The following is a 24016-nucleotide window of genomic DNA, read 5'->3' as shown; positions in this document are numbered from 1 at the left end:
ACATTCCAAAGGCTCAATTTTTTCACACACACACACACACACACACACACACACACACACACACACACACCTGGACTTGGTAGGACCTCTCCCAGTTGGACATAGCTACTGGTACTGCCTCGTGGTGCTTGACAGGTACACCAAGTGGCCAAAGGTATTACCACTGGAAACACAAAGCTGCCGAGAACAAGGTGCGTGCCTTCATCACTGGTTGGATTTCATGTTTTGATTGTCTCCAGAAAGTGACTTCTGACTAGGGTACACAGTGGGAGGCAGAAATCTTTTGTGCAGTGGTCCAGCTGTACGGGATACACCTGACAAGGACATCATCATATCACACAGCAGTAAACGGCATTATGGAGTGCCTACACCATTCCTTGAAGGCAGCTATAATGTGCTGTGTGACAGACTTGTGGATTGACATCCTCCTGGTAGGGCTGTTGGGTTTGCACAGTGCATTAAAAGAAGACCTTCAAGACATCACCAAAGGAAATGATGTATGGTGAGACTCTGTGTCTACCAGGAGAGTTTTTCAAGGAACAACCTTGCCCCCTGTTGCCTACTCAAATTTCCTCACAGAACTTTGGAAGCAAATGGAGACCATGTTACCGAGCAGAACAACACAACAGAAAACAGACCATTGTTTTCAAAGATTTGGCAACAACGGAGCTTGCTTTCCTCCAACATAGCCAACTACGTAGAGCACTGGAGCTGCCCTACCAAGACCCACAATCAGTTACAGGGCAAAATGATAGAACACTCTATCTTCACAATAAAGGAGTAGTAGAAGCAGTAGTGCCATCGATCAGTGCAAGCCAGCTTATCTGAGTGTGGAAGACACCGCCGAAATGCTGGCCATCACAAGATGCAGAACATCTGCCACCTTACAGCTGACAGCATTCCCACGTCATCCAGCACAGTGTCGCTCGTCTGGCAATTGACCAGCCACTACCTGTCCAGATCCAGCAGTCACCTTGAAACACCAGCCAATCCACTGTAATCCAGCCACAACAGGAATGCATAAATGGAAAGTGAGGTTCTGTTTCTACCCAGCAGACATTCTTAGTCCAAGTCAGTAAAAACATTTTTTTCTCTTTTCCTTGTAGGGGTGTGGCGTAGCAACCTCAGTTCGCAGATTGCTCCACACATATCCATTGGCAATGTTGCAAACAATCAATGTTGGGAAGACTGCACTCTCCAGTGGTCCTGCCACGGCACAACATTGATGTGTGGGTCACCAGATATGCATTACGTAGCAATAAAAAAGGAGACTATAGTACTACATGTCGCATCAGTTGTGTATCTTGTTGTTTACTTACTAATGAAACATCATTATCTGAAAAGTGTACCATTTGTTAAGTACACGTAAGTTTATACGAGTGTTGACAATATTTTAACTTATTATCCTGTTGGGCCTCACATAAATTTGATACACACAGTGTTTCGTACAGTATATTGCCATTATGTCCACTTCTGGTAAGAAAAGGTCATTCTTGCTTGTTGTTATTTCTTTGTGTGATTAAGACTTACATTGTCTGCTGAGAACCAGCTGTACACCTGTTAAGCAATCAGTTGAGCTGTGTATGGTAGGTAAGGCTAAGTTTCAAACTGGTTTCTTGATTACGACGACTGTCGTCAGCAAACATTATAGTTTATTCTTTAATGTACTTGAAAGATAATTTATTTTGGTTAAGAACAAGACCACATCCAGTACTGATTCTTTAGGGGTCCCCACATGTTACATTCCCCCACTATGATGTTAGTTTCATTCCTGTGACATAGTCTGTCCAGCAAAGACTCCATCCAGGTCAGAGGGATACCATAACATTTTAATTTGCCAAGTAAAATTTTATAGTACACACAGTAATAGGTTTTGACAAGGTCACAGAACATACCAACTGGATAGTTTTTCTTGCTTAGTTATGCCAAAAACTTCACTGGCTACATCTTGTATGGCTCCCTTTATGGAGAATATTTTACGGAAGCCAAAGTGAAAGCCTACTAGTTGGGTTCAGAAAAATGAGTCAGTGTGCTATCATAGGCTAATTTCTCACTGCCTGGAGAGAGTGAAATGGGTCTGTTAACAGAGGTTGTTTGCCTCTGCAATTTTATAGATGGTGTTACTACAGCTTATTCAAGACTGGGGGAAGGTTTGAAGGCAGGGCATGTCACTCAGACCCTAGGATGAAAGGGACCTACCTGTTTTGAGGATAATGCGAGACCTTGCATTTTTTACAGTTTTAATAACAGATGAGAGGATATTAGAATACTGGTGGTATTGGAGTTTCAACTCCAAAATTTAGCCTGGTCTGTGCAGTTTTACACAGGTTTGTTTTAGGCGAAAACAAGATTCACAGTGCTGTAGAAATACGTTTAAGAAAGAGTTAAATTTTCCAGCAACACACACTGCCTTATGAATGTGGTCATGGAGCTCTTCTTATTATTTGTCTACATGCTGTGTTGAGTCACTGTTTATGTTTCTGTGATACCTTCTTTCTATGATCTGAACCTAACTGGTCAGCATTTAAATCTGAGCCAGATAAACCATTTATTACTGTTTTTATACGTAAATCACTGAATATATGTGAATTTACCTCGAAATGTAATCTCATGTCATAAAGCCATAGAGGCTTTTTTTAGTGTAGAGAACAGCAAACTAAATGAATTACTCTTTGAAGAGCCACTGGACACAAATGAATCCTCATATCGAAGCACAGCAAATGTTGAATACTTGCCAATACACTCCACATTCACTATATATGACATATATTTGACTTTTCACTATTGGAACAAGTAACCAAACATCATCAGAAACTTACTTCCTGTGGTCCTCCTGTTTCATCATCATTCTTCTTCATTACGAGCTGGGCGTGACCACCTGGTACAAGCTTCTGAAACACTTCACTGAAGTATTTTGATACCTGCTTGAATGTGAACTCTATAGCTTCATATTTACGTTGCTCCAAAACTGACATGAGTTCCTTAATTTTTTCATCTCTGAAATATGAACAATAATTTTACACTAACAAAGCAAAATGTTTGCTCAGATAATATAAAACTACTGTAAACCTAGTTTCTACAGACACTGACATGTTTTCGCAACTTGGTGCATATAGGGTGTAGAGAATGGGATTACAGTCTTGTTGCTTGATTTATCTATGTTGCAGTCATATATCACTGGAAGTGGTCAGATAATCAAAAGTAGTAGAAAAAGTTATGGTTTACTCTGATTTAACGTTGCATATTGTAATAAATGCTTTATGATACAATCAGAAGCAATAATTGCATGCTTCTTTTTGTCTAATCCATTCTAGATGTTGAACATGATAGCTGTGATAAAATCAGGGGCAATGGGCAATGTGCTTGAAAAATGAGAGCAGTCACCTTACACTTTTTCTAAAACTTTTCATTTTATCATGAACCAGCTTTCAAGCTACTGCAGGCCCATTATCAGATAGTAGGTATTTACAGCAACTTTTTATGGAACAGAATGTCTGAAACTAGGAGCAGAGGTGAATACAAAAGTGATAAAACAATTACATGCCTGCAATGTGAACTCTCTATTGCATGTTAACACTTCGAGGACTAGGCTAGGATGCTGTTTGACTGGCTGATATCGTGCTTTTTCAGTTTTTCTGAATTTTGTGTACCAGGCACTACTGCACAGAACTAAGTCTGCTAACTGCATATGAAAGAATAGTCTTTTTTTCCCTGCGAAATTGTGCAACGAAACAGCCTTTCCTCAGTGACAATATTTTTTATATTGAAGGAAAATGCATTCTTTTCACACAAACATTTTTTCCATCTTATGTTTCCAAAAGGAGATAGGATTAGAAGTTGTCAGTCCTTTATATGAAACTGTTTCGAAATTATTATTATTAATTTTTAAATTGAGTATTACTTACATTCGCCTTCATATGAAAAAATTCGAGGCATTCTGGAAAACAAAGGCCTGCATCACATTCCTCACAGAAGTATCTGGAATCTTTCCATACCACTTTCCCAGATTTTTCCCTTGCTCTGTTCTGCACAAACCTTGCATATTTTTTCTGAGGCTAATTTGACATTTCTGTAGCTGGAATCAATTAATGTTTTCCATTGAGCTGTTTACAAGTGAACCACTTTCAATGCATGCTAATTCTACCACGACCCTGTTGTCCATAAAAACCTCTGCAAATTCAGCAATGAATTCAATAACATGTTTGGCAGCAGACCATCCCATAAATTAACCTTGCTAAATCTAATAATAACTGTGCCAAACTCACGTAGACACAAGACAAAGGCACATGAAAAAGAAGTTTGTTAGTAGACCTCAACTGTTTATGCCAAACAAACGAATTCAAATTATCATCGTGGAGTTACTGGGAGGCGACAGGAAGGGCATCTGACCACCCCTTAGATTAATCATGCTAAATCCAATACAACCCATGCTGATCCCATGTGGACACAGGACAAAGGCACATGAAAAAGAAGTTTGCTGGTAGGCTTTTTATGTCAAACATATGAATTCACAATTATCATCTGGAAAATGTGGAAAAATCATTCCTCCACCACTTTATTTGCTCCCTCTCAAAGGGGAAGTGTCGTTTTTATTACAAACAAAAATATGATCAGGTTTCATCTTCTCTATCATCCCTGTTTTTTCTCTGACATTGTCACTGGATGCTTTCTGGGCAACTAGATCTTGAAAATAAATACAAAGGATAGAGTAGCCAACAATAGAAGTCCTTTGCGCTGTGTGACCTTGTTTGGTATGGATCGTGGCAACAAAGTGAATGTGAACACTGCTAACAAGTCACATGCAATGTTGTCTGTATTTCTTTCTGCCAATTAGTGCGTCAGGTGCATCCAGCTGTATTTTTTGTGGTAGTAGAAGCACCATATATTACCTTTATACAGATAACAAACAAATCTTGGAATACATTTACAAAGCTGAGAAATGGCCTATATAGGTCCTCCATCACTGTCTTCTTGAAGTACGATCTAAGCAATGTAGGAAGTCCGTTGTTCAGCTCCAAGTGTTAAAGGGACTAATTTCTGAAAGGCACAGCTATTATTGCTGTGGCCATATTGTGCACGCAGATAATGCAGAACTGACAACACAATCCCATTTCTTTCATACTTATATTCCTACCTTTTATCAGTCATGAAAAGGAAAGTTGGTACTCACCATATAGCAGAGATGCTGAGTCGCACACAGGCACAACAAAAAGACTGTCACAAATAAACCTTTCAGCCCAGAAGGTCTTTGTCAAAAACAGACGACACACACACACACACACACACACACACAGATATGACTGCAGAAAGTTGCGTCTGTGTGAGTGAGTGTGTATATGTGTGTGTATTTTTGACGAAGGCCTTATGGGCCGAAAGCTTTATTTGTGACAGTCTTTTTGTTGTGCCTATCTACGACTCAGCTTCTCCGCTATATGGTGAGTAGCAACTTTCCTTTTCATAATTAGTTTCAATTAGTATTTGTTCAGCTTCAGATCTACATAGCTAAGTGTGCAATCTATCATGCCCATACAGAATTACACACAGAATACTGTGATACATCAGTATTCTGATTTGTATCTACGTATGGATACAAAAGGAATTTCATTATATATTGATTGAAACTAATCATAAAAAGAAATTTGCCTACAGAAACAACAAAATAAAGGACAAATTGTAAATACAATTTTGTTATTCTGAACTAGTTATGGTTGCACTTGATATGAAATAAAAAGTTCCTGCAAATACCCACCATCTGATGAGTCTGTCGTAGCTCAAAAGTTGGCTAATGTGCAATTTAAGAAAGTTCTAAGAAAATTATGAAAAGTTTTGTTGAAATTTCCATTCAAATCATTTAGTATAATTTTTTGTTGTATTCTTAAGAGAGAATCGTTCTACTGTCCCATTTCAGAGAAAGGATGCTGGCTGGCAGCAGTGTAATCATAAAATCATTTCATAAAAATGATCTCGAAAGGTGCTGGACTGTGGTGTGGTAAGGGTCAGCTGCTGTATAGCATCTATGCATGTCATCTACTGCGGTTGCAGTAGGATTGTTCCTTCCCACAGCCTGTATCTGTGACACTGAAATACATGCCAAAATTATTTTGGGTGCCCCAGTACTCTACCCATTGCCATTGTTGCCTTTCATTTTTTTCCAGTTACACATGAATAGAGATTTTTTCTTTAAGTTCAGCAGTACAGATGTTGGACTGATGTTATAACGACACTGTGATGAAACACAGCTACTGCTGTTACTTATTATTTTTTGAACAAACACAGACCTTACCTTAGTTTCCCCCATTCTTTTTTCATGGTCCTAATCGTCAGACACCATGTGTGCAACATCCTAAATAATGAATGATTTGAGTAATTTCAGCCAAATCATCAAGCTTCAATGCTAAAGATTTGCTCCAACAAACGAGGTTAAAATGAAGAATCACATTTGAATTATAAATGTGGCCTGGTGTCAATTTCTCTGTCAAAAACGCAATCAAAATATTCCTTTTAGTCAGAATAAATTGATGAGCACTATACAAAGTTTCAAAAGATTCCATTCATTCCTGAGTAGTGGTGAAGTTCATGTCAGGACATGCCTGAGCACCATACTACATGAATAATTTCAATTTTTGCTTTTTTTACTATCTCTCTGCCCTCCAAACAATCTTCATACATTATTTTGATTCACTGGCACTTTCTCAGTATACAGACCTTACTTGATATTTATTTCACTACAACCCCGAATTGTTTTTGCAGTAAAACAAAAAAATGCATATTAAGTTACTGAAATCACTGTAAAATACAGCATATGGTAGTGACGGATGTCACCCAACAAAAATTTTTCAGTTGATAGGATATGTGGGATAGAATTGCTGCCTCAAGATGCTCTCTTTTCAAAAAGCTATTTTCAAGTGATATATGACTGCAACATAGATAAATCAAGCAACAAGACTGTAATCCCATTCTCTACACCCTATATGCACCAAGTTGAGAAAACATGTCTCTCGTGCTTAACAACATAGATAGAATGGAAGTAAATATATTTGTTTATTGTGATTAAATATAGTTACACTATGAAAGGATGGACAACATAAACATGGCACATCATAGACTGTTGAATGTAATGAATTTAGCATAGTTTAGTTTTGAACGATGATCACTGCCGGCCGCGGTGGTCTCGCGGTTCTAGACGCGCAGTCCGGAACCGTGGGACTGCTACGGTCGCAGGTTCGAATCCTGCCTCGGGCATGGATGTGTGTGATGTCCTTAGGTTAGTTAGGTTTAAGTAGTTCTAAGTTCTAGGGGACTGATAACCACAGCAGTTGAGTCCCATAGTGCTCAGAGCCATTTGAACCATTTTGATCACTATTTATGTTAATCGTGTTTCAACATTACCTAATGGAATCTTTCCACAATCATATTCCTATTAAACCATCCCAAAAAAGCAGAAGAAATCTAAATACTAGAAAGATGGGTGATAATTATAGGTAAATGATGGAACAACAGTATAGTGGGAGAACGTTATACATGGAGATTGATGGCAAAGGTGATGCGGAGTGCAGTAGTCTTCAGAACCAGAGATCGGTCAGCATCAATGTATAGTGAATGAACTTAAAAATTTCAACAGCACCTCAATTTTTCAAGCAATTTTCAATAGGAGAAGGCTGTAGACTGCTAATGTCTACCTTGGTTACATAAATTGGATGTGCAGTGTGCAAGTTGAATTAACAGTGACAATCCAGGTGTGAATACTAATGTAATTAATGATCAGAACTATTTCCAACAGGATAGCATTAATACATGAATGTTATTAATGAAATAGGGTTAGCTAATACAAATGAAACTAGAAACAACTGAAAGAAAAATTCAAATTTGAATGCATTGTGAGGTGCACAAATGGACAACAAATCTGTTAATACCGTACAAAAGGATAATATAACTAACAAGTTTTTATGAGAAATAAATAAAGAACTGAAGGCAGATAATTGACAGCTGAGAGTAGATTTGAACAAACAACTAAATGAATAATGATAAAAATTTGAGGGCAGATATAAAAATTTGAAAGTGCAAAATTCCTGAAATGTCGGAGTGTTCAAAAAGAGCTATTTTAAGAAACTACAAAAAAACTTTCGTTAAGCTGATAAGATTAGGACTTAAACTGAGCTGCTTCCATATACATAAGTCAGCTTTAGTGTTGCACGAGATCACTTTATGAAAACAAACAAAAATACAAATTTATATTACAAGGGGAGCATATTATTAATATATACTTATATTGTGAGGGGAGGGTATTATTATATCTACTTTCGAATAGTTTATCATACAGCATCAAAACACTTACATAAGCGATACAACATGGTGAGGGGGTTGGGGGGGGGGGGGGGGGGAGTTAACCTACAATAACTGAGTCTCTCTCTCTCTCTCTCTAATGCAGCACATGAGACCCACTTAATCATTCTTCTTTAAATTTTGTATTAATTACAAATACTGTTGCACTATGTGCACAAAAACTTACAAGAATTCATGAACTCAAGATGCTTCAAGAGCAACAGGAAAATGCAATGCAAACTATAATGTTAACTTGCATGAACTTTTCTGAATTCATCATTTTATAATATCAAAGCCATGTTATCACATGAATCAAAAATAATTTTTTCCCAATATGAAAATGGATACTCACCCCCTGTCGAGTTCTTCTTTGCGCTTCATTAATTTTTCTTTCTGATCTGAGAAACTCATAAACTGATCAAGAGCCTTCTTGTTAACATGGCTGTATTTTTTTAGCTGGCTGTTTGCTTTCTCCATTTCTTTAAAGAGCTGCAAAAACACACACCAAGTTTAACATGTATATAATATAAACAAAATACCTTAAGTAACAGCACAAAATTTGCAGAGAGGACAAATAATTGTAAAATGCATAATTCCTGTGTATCAGAAATGTCCCATACAAGACATTAAAGTAGATATTTTCAGCTTGTCTGTGGTATGTATACTTCATAGCATGTAATGTTAAAATATCGATGTTATATGAGCTGTAAAACAACATACTTAAAAAGGGTGTATACGTGGACAAGGAAAAAAAAATTCCCGGATTTTTCCCGGTTAACAAAACTCAGGGAAAAAGACACGTTTTGGAAATAACTTTGATGTGCAGCAACATGTACGCTGCGTATTTTCGTATTATGAAAGCATACACTGGAATTCCACCAAACATTGCATGTTACTTTCCGAATCATTGAAATCGAGATTTCGATGCGCTTTTGTAAGCCGTTCGTAGCTCATGTCATGTGATGTAGTCAGCCAACAGCAACATCACTGTTAAGTAGCACGAACACACGAGCAGGGAAAGTTAATAGTTTAAATTAATATACATAGTGTTGCTACAAGAAAAGAAAAGCTTTCACATATAATATTGGTCTCAAGCTGCAAGAGAAGCTAAGCTTTCCCATATACTGTTGAACTTTTTTGCGCGTGTTACACTTTAAGATATATCACACAAATGTGCCAGTAAAATTTTTAATAATGACGTAAATGTCTGATCTTCAGGGTTCGAAATTCTTCTAAATGGCTCGTCATCAAAGAGTTAATTTTTAAATAAGAGTCAAACGCTCTGTGATTTTATAAATTCATGGTACATTCTTGCACATAGTTCAACTTACGTAAAAGGATATTTACTTTGAAAGTAGCGCTTTTCAAGCCACTATTAGCAATATTTTCCCGCGACCTGTTAGAAATAGGTTCGTTTCAGCAATTGCCAGGGAGCGCAGATAACAGGCGACACCACGCTTGGGTAGCTATCATGACGTAGGAAGCCCCTATGTACGTACGTGTAAAACATTGAAACATCATACATTAAGTCATAAAAGAAACAAAAACCAGAGGATACTGCAAGAGCATCGGAATTTCGTGAACCATATTAAAATGTGCACATTTAAAGTGCATACAGGGCACATTCGTATGTCCAGATTCCCAATGAAGTAGACCTCAACCTGATATTAAGCTTCTCAATGTGGTTTTTGGGATGTAAATTTTCTTGAAGCACCAGTACTGTTTTATATCATGTTTGGTTCTTTATTATGGCATAATGCCATACGTGCTACAAACTGAAAACGTGCACTTGAAATGCAGCGAACTGTTGAAACTAGCCAATACTGTAGAATTAAACATTTTGTTTCAACTACATTGACTCCTCTGTGGAAATAGTTAACAAAAGTCAAATTTCTTTAGCAAACAGACAAAAATAACTTCATTGTTCCGCAAGGCGATTAATGCTTGACTGTCAGAAAGGTGGAAATAAAATAAAATCTGAAACTAATGACATATTTCAGCCTTCCGTAATTATGTGAATGTGTTTTAATTCACGTGATAGCTCCCAGCTACAGATATCCGATTTGTTTTCATTTGACGTGAGAGTAAACGAATGGGAAACAGCAAAATCACTAAATGTAAATGCGGGTCACGTGGAGCCTACCCACTATAACTCAGACTGCTCTGCGCGTCAGTCCTGGATCTAAGACATTTGCTAACCGGGTCGATACTAAAAATAAAAAAAATAAAAAAAAAAAAAAAAAAAAAATTAAATTCGGATTTTCAAAATATGTTCATCTTGTAGCGCACATCTTTGCGAAAAGTCTGTAACAGAAAACATATGTACTGGAGGAAATGTAAGACATTTTATTTGGTCGCAAGTATGCCAAAGCGCAGTGCCACGCCTATTCATAAACCATTTTTCTACCGCACGTCCAAACTATATTCAGGAGAGTGGAAACTGAAATGTCCTATGGTGCCTCTCCTGCTCCCAGTCGGCCGGTTTAACAGCCTGCCCCTCTTTTAAAAAAAATCTCGCAATTAATAGCGGATGGGATTATTTGTAATCTAGAGAACAAGAACTCTTCAGAAAATCTGAACTCTTTATTGCCTATTAGTTAATAACTTGCTGTTTTGTGTGACATAAAATTAAATATAGGCTACATAAAACCAATAAAGACAAGAGAAATTATGCATTTCTTCAATCCTTAGCTCCTAGCATTTTTTTGCTCTAATCTTGCTACAGCTTTACATGGTGTGCTTTATTTTTTGCGAAAGAATCTATTAAAAAAAAAAAAAAAGCTCCGTCTTTAGGCCACAAGTGGCCCTTCCGGGACCGTCCGGCCGCCGTGTCATCTTCCGAGGAGGATGCGGATAAGGAGGGGCGTGTGGTCAGCACACCGCACTCTCGACCGTTAGGACGGTATTCTTTGACCGAAGCCGCTACTAATCGGTCGAGTAGCTCCTCAATTGGCATCACGAGGCTGAGTGCACCCCGAAAAATGGCAACAGCACATGGCGGCGGGATGGTGACCCATCCAAGCGCCGGCCACGCCCGACAGCGCTTAACTTCGGTGATCTCACGGGAACCGGTGTAGCCACTGCGGCAAGGCCGTTGCCTGTGAAAGAATCTATTACGTCACCAAAATTCGTCAAACATTTTGTTACATGAAAAATCGAAATGTCGTTATCTAATACTGAAAAAGCTGTTAATACAAATAATACCCAAGACTGGTGTGGTTTCTCGATCCAATTACGTCTATTTTGTCACTGTCTGCTAGATAAAACAAAATAGGCCTTTCTAATATGGCAGCAATTTTGTAACACACCAAATAAACGAGACTGTTTTGGCACAAATGGCCATTTTTGTAACACGACAGAATATAATCCAATAAGTACCAATATCAAATGCCTATTAAACCTACCACAAGCAAAAAACTTTATGTTAGGAAATAATTTCACATTTCATTCATACGCACCAGCTTATCAAGCATGAGATCGAAAAGTAGTATTACGAAATTTTTATATAAATTTGGAATCGTCTTATTCTTCCATAGTTTGTGTGATGTCCCCGTTTCTTCTCCTTCCTCGTTCTAACAAACAATCTTGTCATCACCAATTCTGTAGCTATTGCTGCCACTGTCAAAATTTGTTCGCCGATTAACTTCACTAACCCTGCCAGAATCACAGGTTTAGTTATCCCGCGATTATTTTCTGCGTTACTTCCAGAATAGAACTGAAGCGGCTGCTAGCCGGGGACTGTACTACTGGTCCTTACTAGCGATCTGGCCAAAAATTTTCTGTCAAAATTTCATTTTCTTGGATACACCGAGAAGATAATACGTAATCTGTGGTGTCACTGCCAGACACCACACTTGCTAGGTGGTAGCTTAAATCGGCCGCGGTCCATTAGTACATGTCGGACCCGCGTGTCGCCACTGTGTGATCGCAGACCGAGCGCCACCACACGGCAGGTCTCGAGAGACGTACGAGAACTCGCCCCAGTTGTACGACGACGTTGCTAGCGACTATACTGACGAAGCCTTTGCTCTCATTTGCCGAGAGACAGTTAGAATAGCCTTCAGCTAAGTTAATGGCTACGACTTAGCAAGGCGCCAATTGTATCAGTGCATGTATCTTACGAGTCTCATTTGTATAGTCAAGAGAGATGTATCACAAGGATTGATTAAAAGTTAAGTATATTCCAAAGCTACGTATTTTCCTTATAGCAGTCATAACGTATCCTGTTCCAGACTTGACGCCAGTCGGCGTGTGTGTACGCGTGCCTTTCGGCTTCCTTCTCCGTGTGGCGTAGCTGGCTTGTTACGCCACAACATAATCTTTCTCACCTGTTATTCCTGTCAGTCGTTTATTTCCATTCTGGTAGTCTGAATCTATGGATTTCGCTAGTAATTATAACAATGCTGATCATTCGCAAACCCAATCAACCACATATTCAGACAGCGATTGGCATTCATCCATTCGGCTTTACTCCCTCGTGTAGCCCCGTCCCCTTTTGTCTTCGGAAAGTTTATTTCTAGATGCGACGAGGATCCTCCTGACATAGATATCACGTACACTATCATGCATTCAAAAGTCAACTTATGATTCATTCTGAAATCAACTTAAAATGTGTTCAAAAACCAACAGGGAAGCGTTTCAAAATCATATGAATAATCTAAAAGGAAAGATGATGAGACTTACCAAACAAAAGCGCTGGCAGGTCGATAGACACACAAACAAACACAAATATACACACAAAATTCAAGCTTTCGCAACAAACTGTTGCCTCATCAGGAAAGAGGGAAGGAGAGGGAAAGACGAAAGGATGTGGGTTTTAAGGGAGAGGGTAAGGAGTCATTCCAATCCCGGGAGCGGAAAGACTTACCTTAGGGGGAAAAAAGGACAGGTATACACTCGCACACACACACATATCCATCCACACATACAGACACAAGCAGACATATTGGTCTTTAAATATGTCTGCTTGTGTCTGTATGTGTGGATGGATATGTGTGTGTGTGCGCGAGTGTATACCTGTCCTTTTTTCCCCCTAAGGTAAGTCTTTCCGCTCCCGGGATTGGAATGACTCCTTACCCTCTCCCTTAAAACCCACATCCTTTCGTCTTTCCCTCTCCTTCCCTCTTTCCTGATGAGGCAACAGTTTGTTGCGAAAGCTTGAATTTTGTGTGTATATTTGTGTTTGTTTGTGTGTCTATCGACCTGCCAGCGCTTTTGTTTGGTAAGTCTCATCATCTTTCTTTTTAGATATATTTTTTCCACGTGGAATGTTTCCCTCTGTTATATTCATATCATTAATTTGAACCCAACAATGACGTTTGTTATTGTCACTGTTACATTTCGAAGTCTTTTCTGTCGCCTTATTTCCTCCTCCTGTTTTTGCCAGTAGTTTCCCTTTGTATTCACCTTCTCCTTTTTACCGTAATCCACTATACAATTTTATCCCGCCGATATATACTCAACAATACGTAATAATACGTAACCCACTTCCAAACCATAACCAAAAAATTTTCTCTTCCGCTACTGGTCTTTAAATATGTCTGCTTGTGTCTGTATGTGTGGATGGATATGTGTGTGTGTATACCTGTCCTTTTTTCCCCCTAAGGTAAGTCTTTCCGCTCCCGGGATTGGAATGACTCCTTACCCTCTCCCTTAAAACCCACATCCTTTCGTCTTTCCCTCTCCTTCCCTCTTTCCCGATGAGGCAACAGTTTGTTGCGAAAGCTTGAATTTTGTGTGTATATTTGTGTTTGTTTGTGTGTCTATCGACCTGCCAGCGCTTTTGTTTGGTAAGTCTCATCATCTTTCTTTTTAGATATATTTTTTCCACGTGGAATGTTTCCCTCTGTTATATTCATATGAATAATCGATAGACAAACGTGCGCTGGATGCTAGGTGCTTTGCGAACAAGTTTTTTTTTTCCTTAAGAATATGAATTTGGTGCTCCCTTTTCCTGGTAACATCTAGCTGCTTCCTGCGACTGCTTGCACAGCCAACAGCCACATTCCTGTTGCCAGAAACGGGAGAATCTACTACTCAAACGTGACTCAACTGCGCAGTGAGCCCGAGCGTAACTGCTAAAACAAATTGAATGTAAACAGTTGCGACTTCACCCTCATTGGAGGCAACTTGTTATGAAGCACTGCATAGTCTTCCAAAAGCTTTGACACATTTCCAGTTGGCAGACACTTGCATGAGCACTGTGTGTCATTGTTGTATATGGCGCATTTCTTTTGCAATTTAAGTTAATTTAGTTTTTTTCTCTCGTTTATGTTTTATTGTTTAAGTATTATTCTACAGTAGTGGGATACAGTAATATCCTTTGTTAGAGTATTGGTTGTTACCAGTCAAAACTACAAAAATTTAACTGAAAACTAAAACAATGAAAAATTCCCGGAATTCTAAAAATATCCCGGGTTTTTCCCGGTTTTCTCCCGGATGAAAAAATTCCCGGGTTTTTCCCAGATCTCCCGGTTGTATACACCCTATTAAAGCAAGTGTTTTGCAATAATTATATTGTGCTTTGGGCAAAATCTACCATATGACTTCCCATTTCATTATTAACTGCCTCCTCCCCTTTCTGGTCCATGTTGTCCAATAGTTTTTCCATATATTTCCTTTCCTGTTACGAAATTTCAGTCTCCAGCCCAAATTAAATGTTTACCTTTCTCAATAGAATGAATTTTTTTTATCTCGTTATCCATTTTTCAATCTCTTTTACTACTGTGGTGGGTTTGACTTTTAAATCAATCTTGGCTATGAAGCCAACATTATGCTGTATTATCCTTATTTAATTTTGAGAACATAAGTTGAAGAGAGGTGGGACACTGGAAGGTTTCAGACATATTGTACAGTGATAAGACAGATTTACAACCCTCGTTTTAAACTACAAAACACTGACACGTGAAAGAGTGTGGATTCTGACAATAGTTAATCAGTTACTGAAAAATGTAGGAAATTAAGAAGATTGTACATATGAGGGAAAGACAACAACAAAACAAAACACAGTCGAATCTTCCTTTAGGCATAAATAGTGTCTAGTAACATAAAAATAATTGTCATTTAACAATTGTACAGCAGATGACAAACTTCCCCTACCATACAGACAGCTTATGAAGAGCATCCCCTCCCTCCACACACAAGACAAACACAAAAGTGTAAATTTTAATCTAATCTAGACCCAAAATTACTTTTCAGTTGAATACTGAATGTACAGTACAATTCCAGGATTAAAAAGGCAGATTCACAGTTATGATTCTGCACAGGTGCTGAAACATAATGACTGTAACCAAATCTTGTTCAATATGTGGTATTCGGTCTCAAATTCTCCCCACTAACAATTAAAGAGGAGAAGAACTGAGAAGAAAATTGTTAAGACACAACACGAAATGCATACAATGAGAATGTGAATGAGAATCCAGAGCTCAATGAAGCACGAAGTACAAAACATGGCTCACATATCACAAATCTTGGTAAGGATACACATCACATTGCCTCATTGCATGTTTATAAAGCTTATCTGATTGATGATATAAAATTTATACAAAGGAAAATATAAATGGAAAACTTAACAATATGAGAATAAACAATATTTTCTAATTTAATAGATGAAAGTGGGCAATGGATGCAAAACTGCAGAGGGGATCATAAATGGACACAAATAATATTATCAGAGACTATGATGACTACCTTTCATAAGCCTACTCTGACACCAAGCACGAACTATTTGTGTCCCTGCCCCCCCCCCCCTTTTTTTCTTTAAACATGATGTTTGCTAACAAACATGGCATTTATTATGCTTTCAGTTTGGACACCAGTTTTTGTGTTAATCTGGGGGGCATGGATTAACAATCGCAAACCACTAGAACTATTTTATTTATACATACATTTTTGGTTGACATATTTTGATATTTCAGGTACATTTCTGGAGGTGGCAATGCTCCAAGTTCCTGAATCTTTTTTGTGCATTCGGCAATTTTCTGTTGTAACATATTTTGTTTGGCTGCCATTTTCTCCAAGTCCTTGGCATCTTCATCAATCTTTTCTTGGATTTCTTTTTCTTTCTGTTTCCAAGTGTCTTGTTCCACTTGTTCATTTTTTTGCTGCACAACCAAATTGAAAAGCATATTATTTATACAGTGATTAATTTGCAAGACCACAGAACCAAGTAAATCAGACACAAAAAACATTATAATAATATAATAATATTGCACTGGTATTCTATCCAATTTGAAAAAAACAACTGATCCTGCCTTAAAATAAATTCTATCACTCACCTTCTTCAATGCTTCTTGCACCTTCTTTTCGACAGCTTTAAATTCACGGTTGACATTTTCAATACGCTTATCTATTATTTCCAATTCTGCTTTACAATTTTTAAGCTTTTGCTGACGTTCCTCTACAGAAATCTCTTGTAAAGCCTGTATAAGAACAGAATAAATCAACAGAAACTATTGCCTGGTTAATCAGCCACAGAATGGTTATAACTGGATACTAAAGAGCATGCGAAAGAGTAATAGGACTTTACACTAATACTCTAAGGGCAATGAAAAATGAAACTTATCATGTTATTTGAAATCATTTTTTCTCAAAGACAATATTGTATCTGTAAATGATATTCTACCAAGGACTTCACAGTGGTTTGCGGAGTATGGATGTAGATGTAGAAGTTAAACATGGAAAACTTGGTCCCATTACATATTCTGACACAAATAATATATCCATTGCCTTATAAAAAAAGTGAAGCACTTACAGGACATCGTCAGATGTCAGTGTACTTCCTGCATCGTGGTGTGGGAAGCCATCAGGTATGATTTATGTCACAGCTGGTAGTTATTGAGGGAATTCTGATGGCACAAAGATATGTCGTGGAAATCCAGTGTCCTCTGGTTACTTCTTGTGTAACAGTATTGTTCCTGATAGAACTTGTGAGGGACCAGTTCAGACGTGAACTTTATCTCAGTGCCAGTATACAAGATATCAAGGGCCACTTAAAACAGTTGTGGACCAGCTTGCCTCAGGAGAGTATACAATGACTTTCTGACACACTTCCCAAAGCAATCGATGCATGCATTTGGGCCAGATGGGGTGCCGCATCATTCCAATAAGTGGGTTCATGCTGCCAAGTTCTTTGTAAATTTGAATCAACATTGTAATTGCTGAAATTACATCACATACCCTCTCAACCTGTGAAGCTTCATTTCATTTCTTCCTTCCCTAAAACCTGCTACACTTTTTTGTCAGACTGTGTATATTATTTGGTAAGACTTTTATCCTTATAATATGCAAGTGCAGAATTTGATATTCATTTCATAATAAATTAATTGCACATACTTGTACAAGTTCATCATGACGACGGTTGAGATTATTAGTTAGCAAATTTTCCAATTTATTCTTTTCTGCTTCAAGTCTCATACGAGTACTAAATGCTTCCTTGTTTTCTTGTGTGAGGCGACGAATGTCATCATTCAGTTGGTCAACTTCCAACTGGTCTTGTACAGACAACTGAGACATCAATTCCTGAGAACAGAAAATATTTAGGATCAGTCTTCATAACTTATCAAAGTATGTATGTATTAAAAAAGAGAAAATTTTATGTGGAAGTAAAAATGCCCTTGCTTACTGTAAAGCCAAATATATTAGAACAGCTAAAAACTATTATGTTATTAATCAAGTGAAAATAACTGATCATACAAAGCAAAAATTTACTTTGAATTTGATTTTGAATTACACATGTGTTATATTCATTGGTGAAAGATGTCTTTACAACAGGTTGGTTCTTCTCAATATGGGATCCGCGTGAACTAGTTCTCCTTTGAAATGTTTCCCAATCCATCCTTCTTACCTCACTGAGGGAGAAACTAACATTCCGAACACTAGGAACAATTTGTTTTTCCTACTTTTAAATGGGCTATGGATAGTACTGGGAATTTCATCTTTTGAAGAGAAGTACTGGCCAGCTATTCTTTCTTCTTGTAATTTTAAATTATATTTCAGTCAATAAGTCACCACACCACACTTGTCACGTGTTCTGTAAAAGGCATATGTTGTAAGTGAACTGAAAGTATATCATATTTGATATGATGGCCACTGCTCTGAACGAGTTGGACACTACATTTCAAGTCCCTAATTCGGAAGTGGGTCAGGACCACTTCATCCAATTGAAGTGACCAACAAAAGGAATACCACAACCGAGTAGTTGGCTTCACCAAATGGAGTTTACTGTTCATCACTGCAGTCACTCCTCTTCCCGTAAACACATAGAGCTCTATTGATTGGCGACTCCATGGAGTGTCCTGTGCACCACGACCAGATAATGGATATACTTAGAAGGAGAGACAGCATTGGTTGTATTTTTTTGTTTTATTAACCGCAAAATCCATTTTCGGTCACTTAGTGACCATCCTCAGTGCTAGAAGTTAAAAATGTTCACATAACGATCAGAGAGTATAACACAGAAAATCACAACTACATCTGCATATGAACATAACAGTTGGTAGGAACATTCCTGTAATATACAATTTATATTGGTAGGCACTGGTGTCAACAAGCTTAGAGTGATCACATAAACTGAGGCCGCTGTTTACATGCACTTGTTCAGCAGACCTCGGTGTGACAGGGCTTGGAACGCGAGATATTAACACTAAATAACGCTTGTGCATTTTTGAATGATGAAGTAATTCAAATTTAAAATGTACGTAAAACACATAGCAGACGAAGGGGGAAGGAAACATCTAAAATACATTGGTGTATTGTTTTTAAAAAACAAACTTATAAAACATAAAACAGATCGATAATAAGTTGTCAGAGTGCAGGACAGGCAAAAGAGAAAAAGACAATAAAAAAGAATAATATATGAATAACATGAAATGGGGTGTAACACAGGTTTTTTAAAAAACATAATACCCACCATCTGGCGTGGGAAGTTAGAAATACAACGTTCGTGATTTACATAAAATGTTACGTTAAGACTAAGGAGTCAAATATATAAAAAATAGTGATAGTACGAAACTGCCATTACGTAATAATTAAAATGCCGTGAAACACAATGTTCATTACAAAAAAGTTTGTAGGTGTGGATGAACAATTTTGTTATCATATTTAACCGACATGCTGATGTACATCTCGTTTGTCCCTTTGGACAAGCTAGCATTCTTATAACAGTGGTTATAGGCTTCCGCATAAGTGCTGGGTCAGAACCCATACATACATGACATCAAGTACACACGGTTGCTTACTGTAAAAAACAGCACCCACCATTTGGCGTGGGAAGTTAGAAGTATATCTTCTTGATTTACGTAAATATTTCGTTAAAACTGAGAAGTCAAATATATAAAAAATAGTAATATTACGAAAATGCCATTAAGTAACAATTCAAATGCCATTAAACAATATTCATTACAACAACAAAAAAGGTTTAAGGGTGTAGAGTAACAATTTTGTTGTCATATTTAACGACGTGATAATGTACATTTCATTCGTCCCATCACAGGTTGTACGCTTCCGCATAAGCACTGGGTCAGAACCCATACGTACATTCACAGGTTGATAAAACAGTAATAAAATTGCCAAGCAACCGGTTTTAAATATTAATAAAATAATTTGATTTTACATAGCTTATAGCAGCAGTGGGACCTATATGAAATAAAAGCAGACTTAAGGAGTACCTATAATTCTAATTGTGTTATTGAAATAAATTTAAAAATATAAGGTGCGAACAAGTAGTATGCATGAAACATCGAGAAACCATCATGAGGAAGGACAAGTAATAGTGCCACTTATATCAGAAATATACATCATAGTTTAGAGAGATTAAACATAGGCTATGCACGATATCCAGCACTTATTCAAACAGAAAAGTAATTGTTAACATACATTAAAAATAATTACGTAAAGTGATAACCGGTTCATATTACTTTGTGTCAACGCCTAAGAGATGTCGACTGTAGTAAAATTATGTTCAGTAGGCGTCCATAAGTTCTGAAAATTACGGAACAAAAGGGAGCATACTTTTTAAAAACCAAAATTAGTGATGTTATTAGAACAAACCGAAACATGTGTGTCTATGTGTTGAGATAGTTGGAATAGCGGCCATTGTAAGTGCTCTTGTAGCAACTATGACTGAGGCGTTGTATATAAGGGATAACATGCAACTGACTACGAATTGCTAATTGTGCTAATTGGCAACAAGTTGTTGACTTTTTTCATAGGAAATCGGAGAAGCATTCCCAAAAATGTGTGCTTCTCGATATTGTTTGCTCGTTAAGTAGCGCGATATCAGGAGATTTATGATGGCAAAAGATCTCCATCTCTTCCATAAGGTCGAGAAAGCGTCCTTTTTTACCCTTGTGCAACAACTTCAATTGCGATGTCAAATCTGGAGTTGTATCACCAGTAGCTACAAGATGGGCTGCGAAATTCGATTTTTCCGCAATATCTTTCCTCTCAAGTGCAACGTGCTCACGGAACCTTGTTTCTAATTTTCTTCCGGTTTGCCCTATGTAAACTGTATTACACGTGGCACACATAAGTTTGTAAACACCTGATTCATGTAAGACATTGCGTACATGAATGTTATTCCTTAAAAGCACGCCTAGTCTGTTCGTCGTCGAGAAACCTACATTAATATTCCTCTTCTTGAATACTCTGGCAATTTTATTGCTAATGGGACCATAGAAAGGCAAAGTGATATATTTTTGATTTTTAGTTTCGCTTGTCTCATTCTGACTTAAATTGTCTTTACTATATTTTTTGGATACCATCTCATAAATGTCCATGACGTATTTCAACAGGTAATTATTATTTCCTGCAATTTGTTTGACTACGTTTAACTCTTTCTCATGGTTCTCATTAGATAATGGTAATCGGAACATACGATGAAATGCAAAATGGAAAAACGCTTTTTTATGTTGGTCAGGGTGTTGCGAAACATAATCTAAGATGATATCTGTGAATGTTGATTTTCTGTAAATGTCAAATGTATGTTTTCCATTTTCCCTACTAATGGTTAGGTCTAAAAAGTTAATGACTCCATTCTGTTCTTTTTGAACTGTGAAAGTAATTTTGTTGTGTAAACCATTAAATGTACTGATGACTTCATCAATATCAAATTGACTGCCATTAATTAGCAATAGCGTGTCGTCCACATATCTATAGTAGTATACGATCTTTTCAGCTAATGTGGGAAAATCTTTTAGTAATTTAAATTCAAGATAGTTAATAAAGATGTCTGCCATAATCCCTGACACAGAGTTTCCCATACTGAGTCCGTCCTTTTGGACATAAATTTTGTCATTAAATGTGAAGTAGTTACACTTTAAGCAGAATGATAACAGTTCTATGAAGTCATTGATTTCCACGCTGGACATATTACTGTGGTTCCTGAGATTAGCGTCAATAATTTGTATTGTTTCCTCAATCGGGATATTCGTATATAAACTGACAATGTCTAGCGAAAGAAACGTCATAGTGTCTGTAATAGGTATATCTTTTATTTTCTCTACTAATTGGGCACTATTTTTAATCTAGAACTGTTGCTCAAATTTATAATGCTTATTCAAAATAGTTAGGCATTTTTTCGCAACATTCACCAACGAAACTGCCATTACGTAATAATTAAAATGCCGTGAAACACAATGTTCATGGCAGTTTCGTACTATCACTATTTTTTATATATTTGACTCCTTAGTCTTAACGTAACATTTTACGTAAATCACGAACGTTGTATTTCTAACTTCCCACGCCAGATGGTGGGTGTTATGTTTTTTAAAAAACCTGTGTTATACCTCATTTCATGTTATTCATATATTATTCTTTTTTATTGTCTTTTCTCTTTTGCCTGTCCTACACTCTGACAACTTATTATCGATCTGTTTTATGTTTTATAAGTTTGTTTTTTAAAAACAATACACCAATGTATTTTAGATGTTTCCTTCCCCATTCATCTGCTATATGTTTTACGTACATTTTAAATTTGAATAACTTCATGATTCAAAAATGCACAAGAGTTATTTAGTGTTAATATCTCGCAAAACCAGTAATATTAAGTCTTCACGTGACACATGTCACATAGAGGGCGTTCCAAGCCCTGTCACACCGAGGTCTGCTGAACAAGTGCATGTAAACAGCGGCCTCAGTTTATGTGATCGCTCTAAGCTTGTTGACACCAGTGCCTACCAATATAAATTGTATATTACAGGTATGTTCCTACCAACTGTTATGTTCATATGCAGATGTAGTTGTGATTCTCTGTGTTATACTCTCTGATCGTTATGTGAACATTTTTAACTTCTAGCACTGAGGATGGTCACTAAGTGACCGAAAATCGATTTTGTGGTTAATAAAACAAAAAAATACGACCAATTCTGTCTCTCCTTCTAAGTATATACATAGAGCTCTGATTTATCAACGAAATGACAGCCTGCAGGAGAATAGCCTGTTGAAGGAAGTACAGTTGATTATGTGTGAGCTGGACTATTCCCTCTCCCATTGTTGATTATGGAAAGGCCTTTCCGTTGATGGCTGAGCAACAACAGTACGGTGTGCAGTTGCGTATGGGATGGACAATGTTTTATATGCTTCCTGCACCATGAAGAGGAACTGTGTCACAGAAAGGCACAATGAAAATACTGTTAAACATTTAAGCTTTCAAACAAAAAAAGTCCCTCTTCGGAAATAGAAAAAACTGACACATCAACTCAAGCACAACTAACAGAAATATGGCCACAGTGGATGACTGCGACCGCATCACACTTGAATAACAATCTGAGGTGGGTAAGGAAGAGGCGTGGGGTGGGGAGAGGGAAGTACTGCATGATAGGGTTGGGTGAAGATGATGTGCTGCCTGTGAGGATGTGCAGAGATGTGGTGGGGACAGAATAGGTCTGCTATGTGCAGAGTTGGGAGGCTGTACTTGGGGCAGGGGGAGCAGAGAACGGGAAAAGAATGAACGTTTTTTGGCACAATAGAAGGCGTGTGAAGTGCTGGAATCACAGCAGGGAATGGTACAGGGGACTCATGGGTTACGGAAACAAAGGACTTGTTGATGGGAGAGTTCCCACCTGTGCATTCCAGAAGAGCTGATGTTAGGATCCAGATGGTACAGGCTGTGAAGTGGTCACTGAATTGTGCAGGTGGGAACTCTCCCAACAACAAATCCTTTCTTTCAACAACCCCACAGTCATTTACCCACCTATTCCATTCCCTGCTCTGATTCCAGCAGTACAGTATACCTTCAATCATGCCAAAGCATTTACAGTCTTCTTCCCTTCTCTACTCCTCCTGTCCCCAGTACAGCCTCCCAACTCTGCACCTAGCAGCCCTATCCTGTCCTCATCACATTCGCACATGCCCTCACAGGCAGCACAGCAGTTTCTCCCCTCCCCACCCAATGCCACCACCACCATCCACTCCATATTCAGAGGCAGTTGAGTTCACAGTTGTACCACAGTGGCCTGAGGCAGTTGCCAAGAGTGTGGTGTGTGTGTGTGTGTGTGTGTGTGTGTGTCTGTGTGTGTGTGCTTTCTATTTCCACAGAAGGATTTTCTTGTCGGAAACCTTATTTGTTTATCAGTCTTTTCACTGAGCCTGTCTTGAGATTTCACACTTCCTCTATGTGGTGAGTAGCAATCCATCCTTTTCATCCTGTTGATGTTATTCTATCCTGGACTTTCTATATAATGTTTGTCACAAATAT

The 24016-nt window shown here is 37.8% G+C and overlaps 1 protein-coding gene across 1 annotated transcript in view; it reads right to left on the bottom strand.

Moving 5' to 3' along the window:
* Nucleotides 1-24016, bottom strand: part of LOC126262890 (structural maintenance of chromosomes protein 3) — a 169407-nt gene that overhangs the window by 38179 nt on the left and 107212 nt on the right. Inside the window, exons 19-23 of the mRNA XM_049959780.1 lie at nt 17656-17841; nt 16599-16742; nt 16209-16424; nt 8675-8811; nt 2820-2997 (exon numbers count right to left, since the gene is read on the bottom strand). Coding sequence (XP_049815737.1) covers nt 2820-2997; nt 8675-8811; nt 16209-16424; nt 16599-16742; nt 17656-17841 — 861 coding nt within the window. The remainder of the gene's footprint in view (nt 1-2819; nt 2998-8674; nt 8812-16208; nt 16425-16598; nt 16743-17655; nt 17842-24016) is intronic.

This window comes from Schistocerca nitens, chromosome 1, assembly GCF_023898315.1.
Source record: "Schistocerca nitens isolate TAMUIC-IGC-003100 chromosome 1, iqSchNite1.1, whole genome shotgun sequence".
NCBI classification, from domain to species: Eukaryota; Metazoa; Arthropoda; class Insecta; order Orthoptera; family Acrididae; genus Schistocerca; species Schistocerca nitens.
The sequence above is the reverse complement of the archived record's forward strand: the minus strand, read 5'-3'. Positions and strand labels throughout refer to the sequence as shown.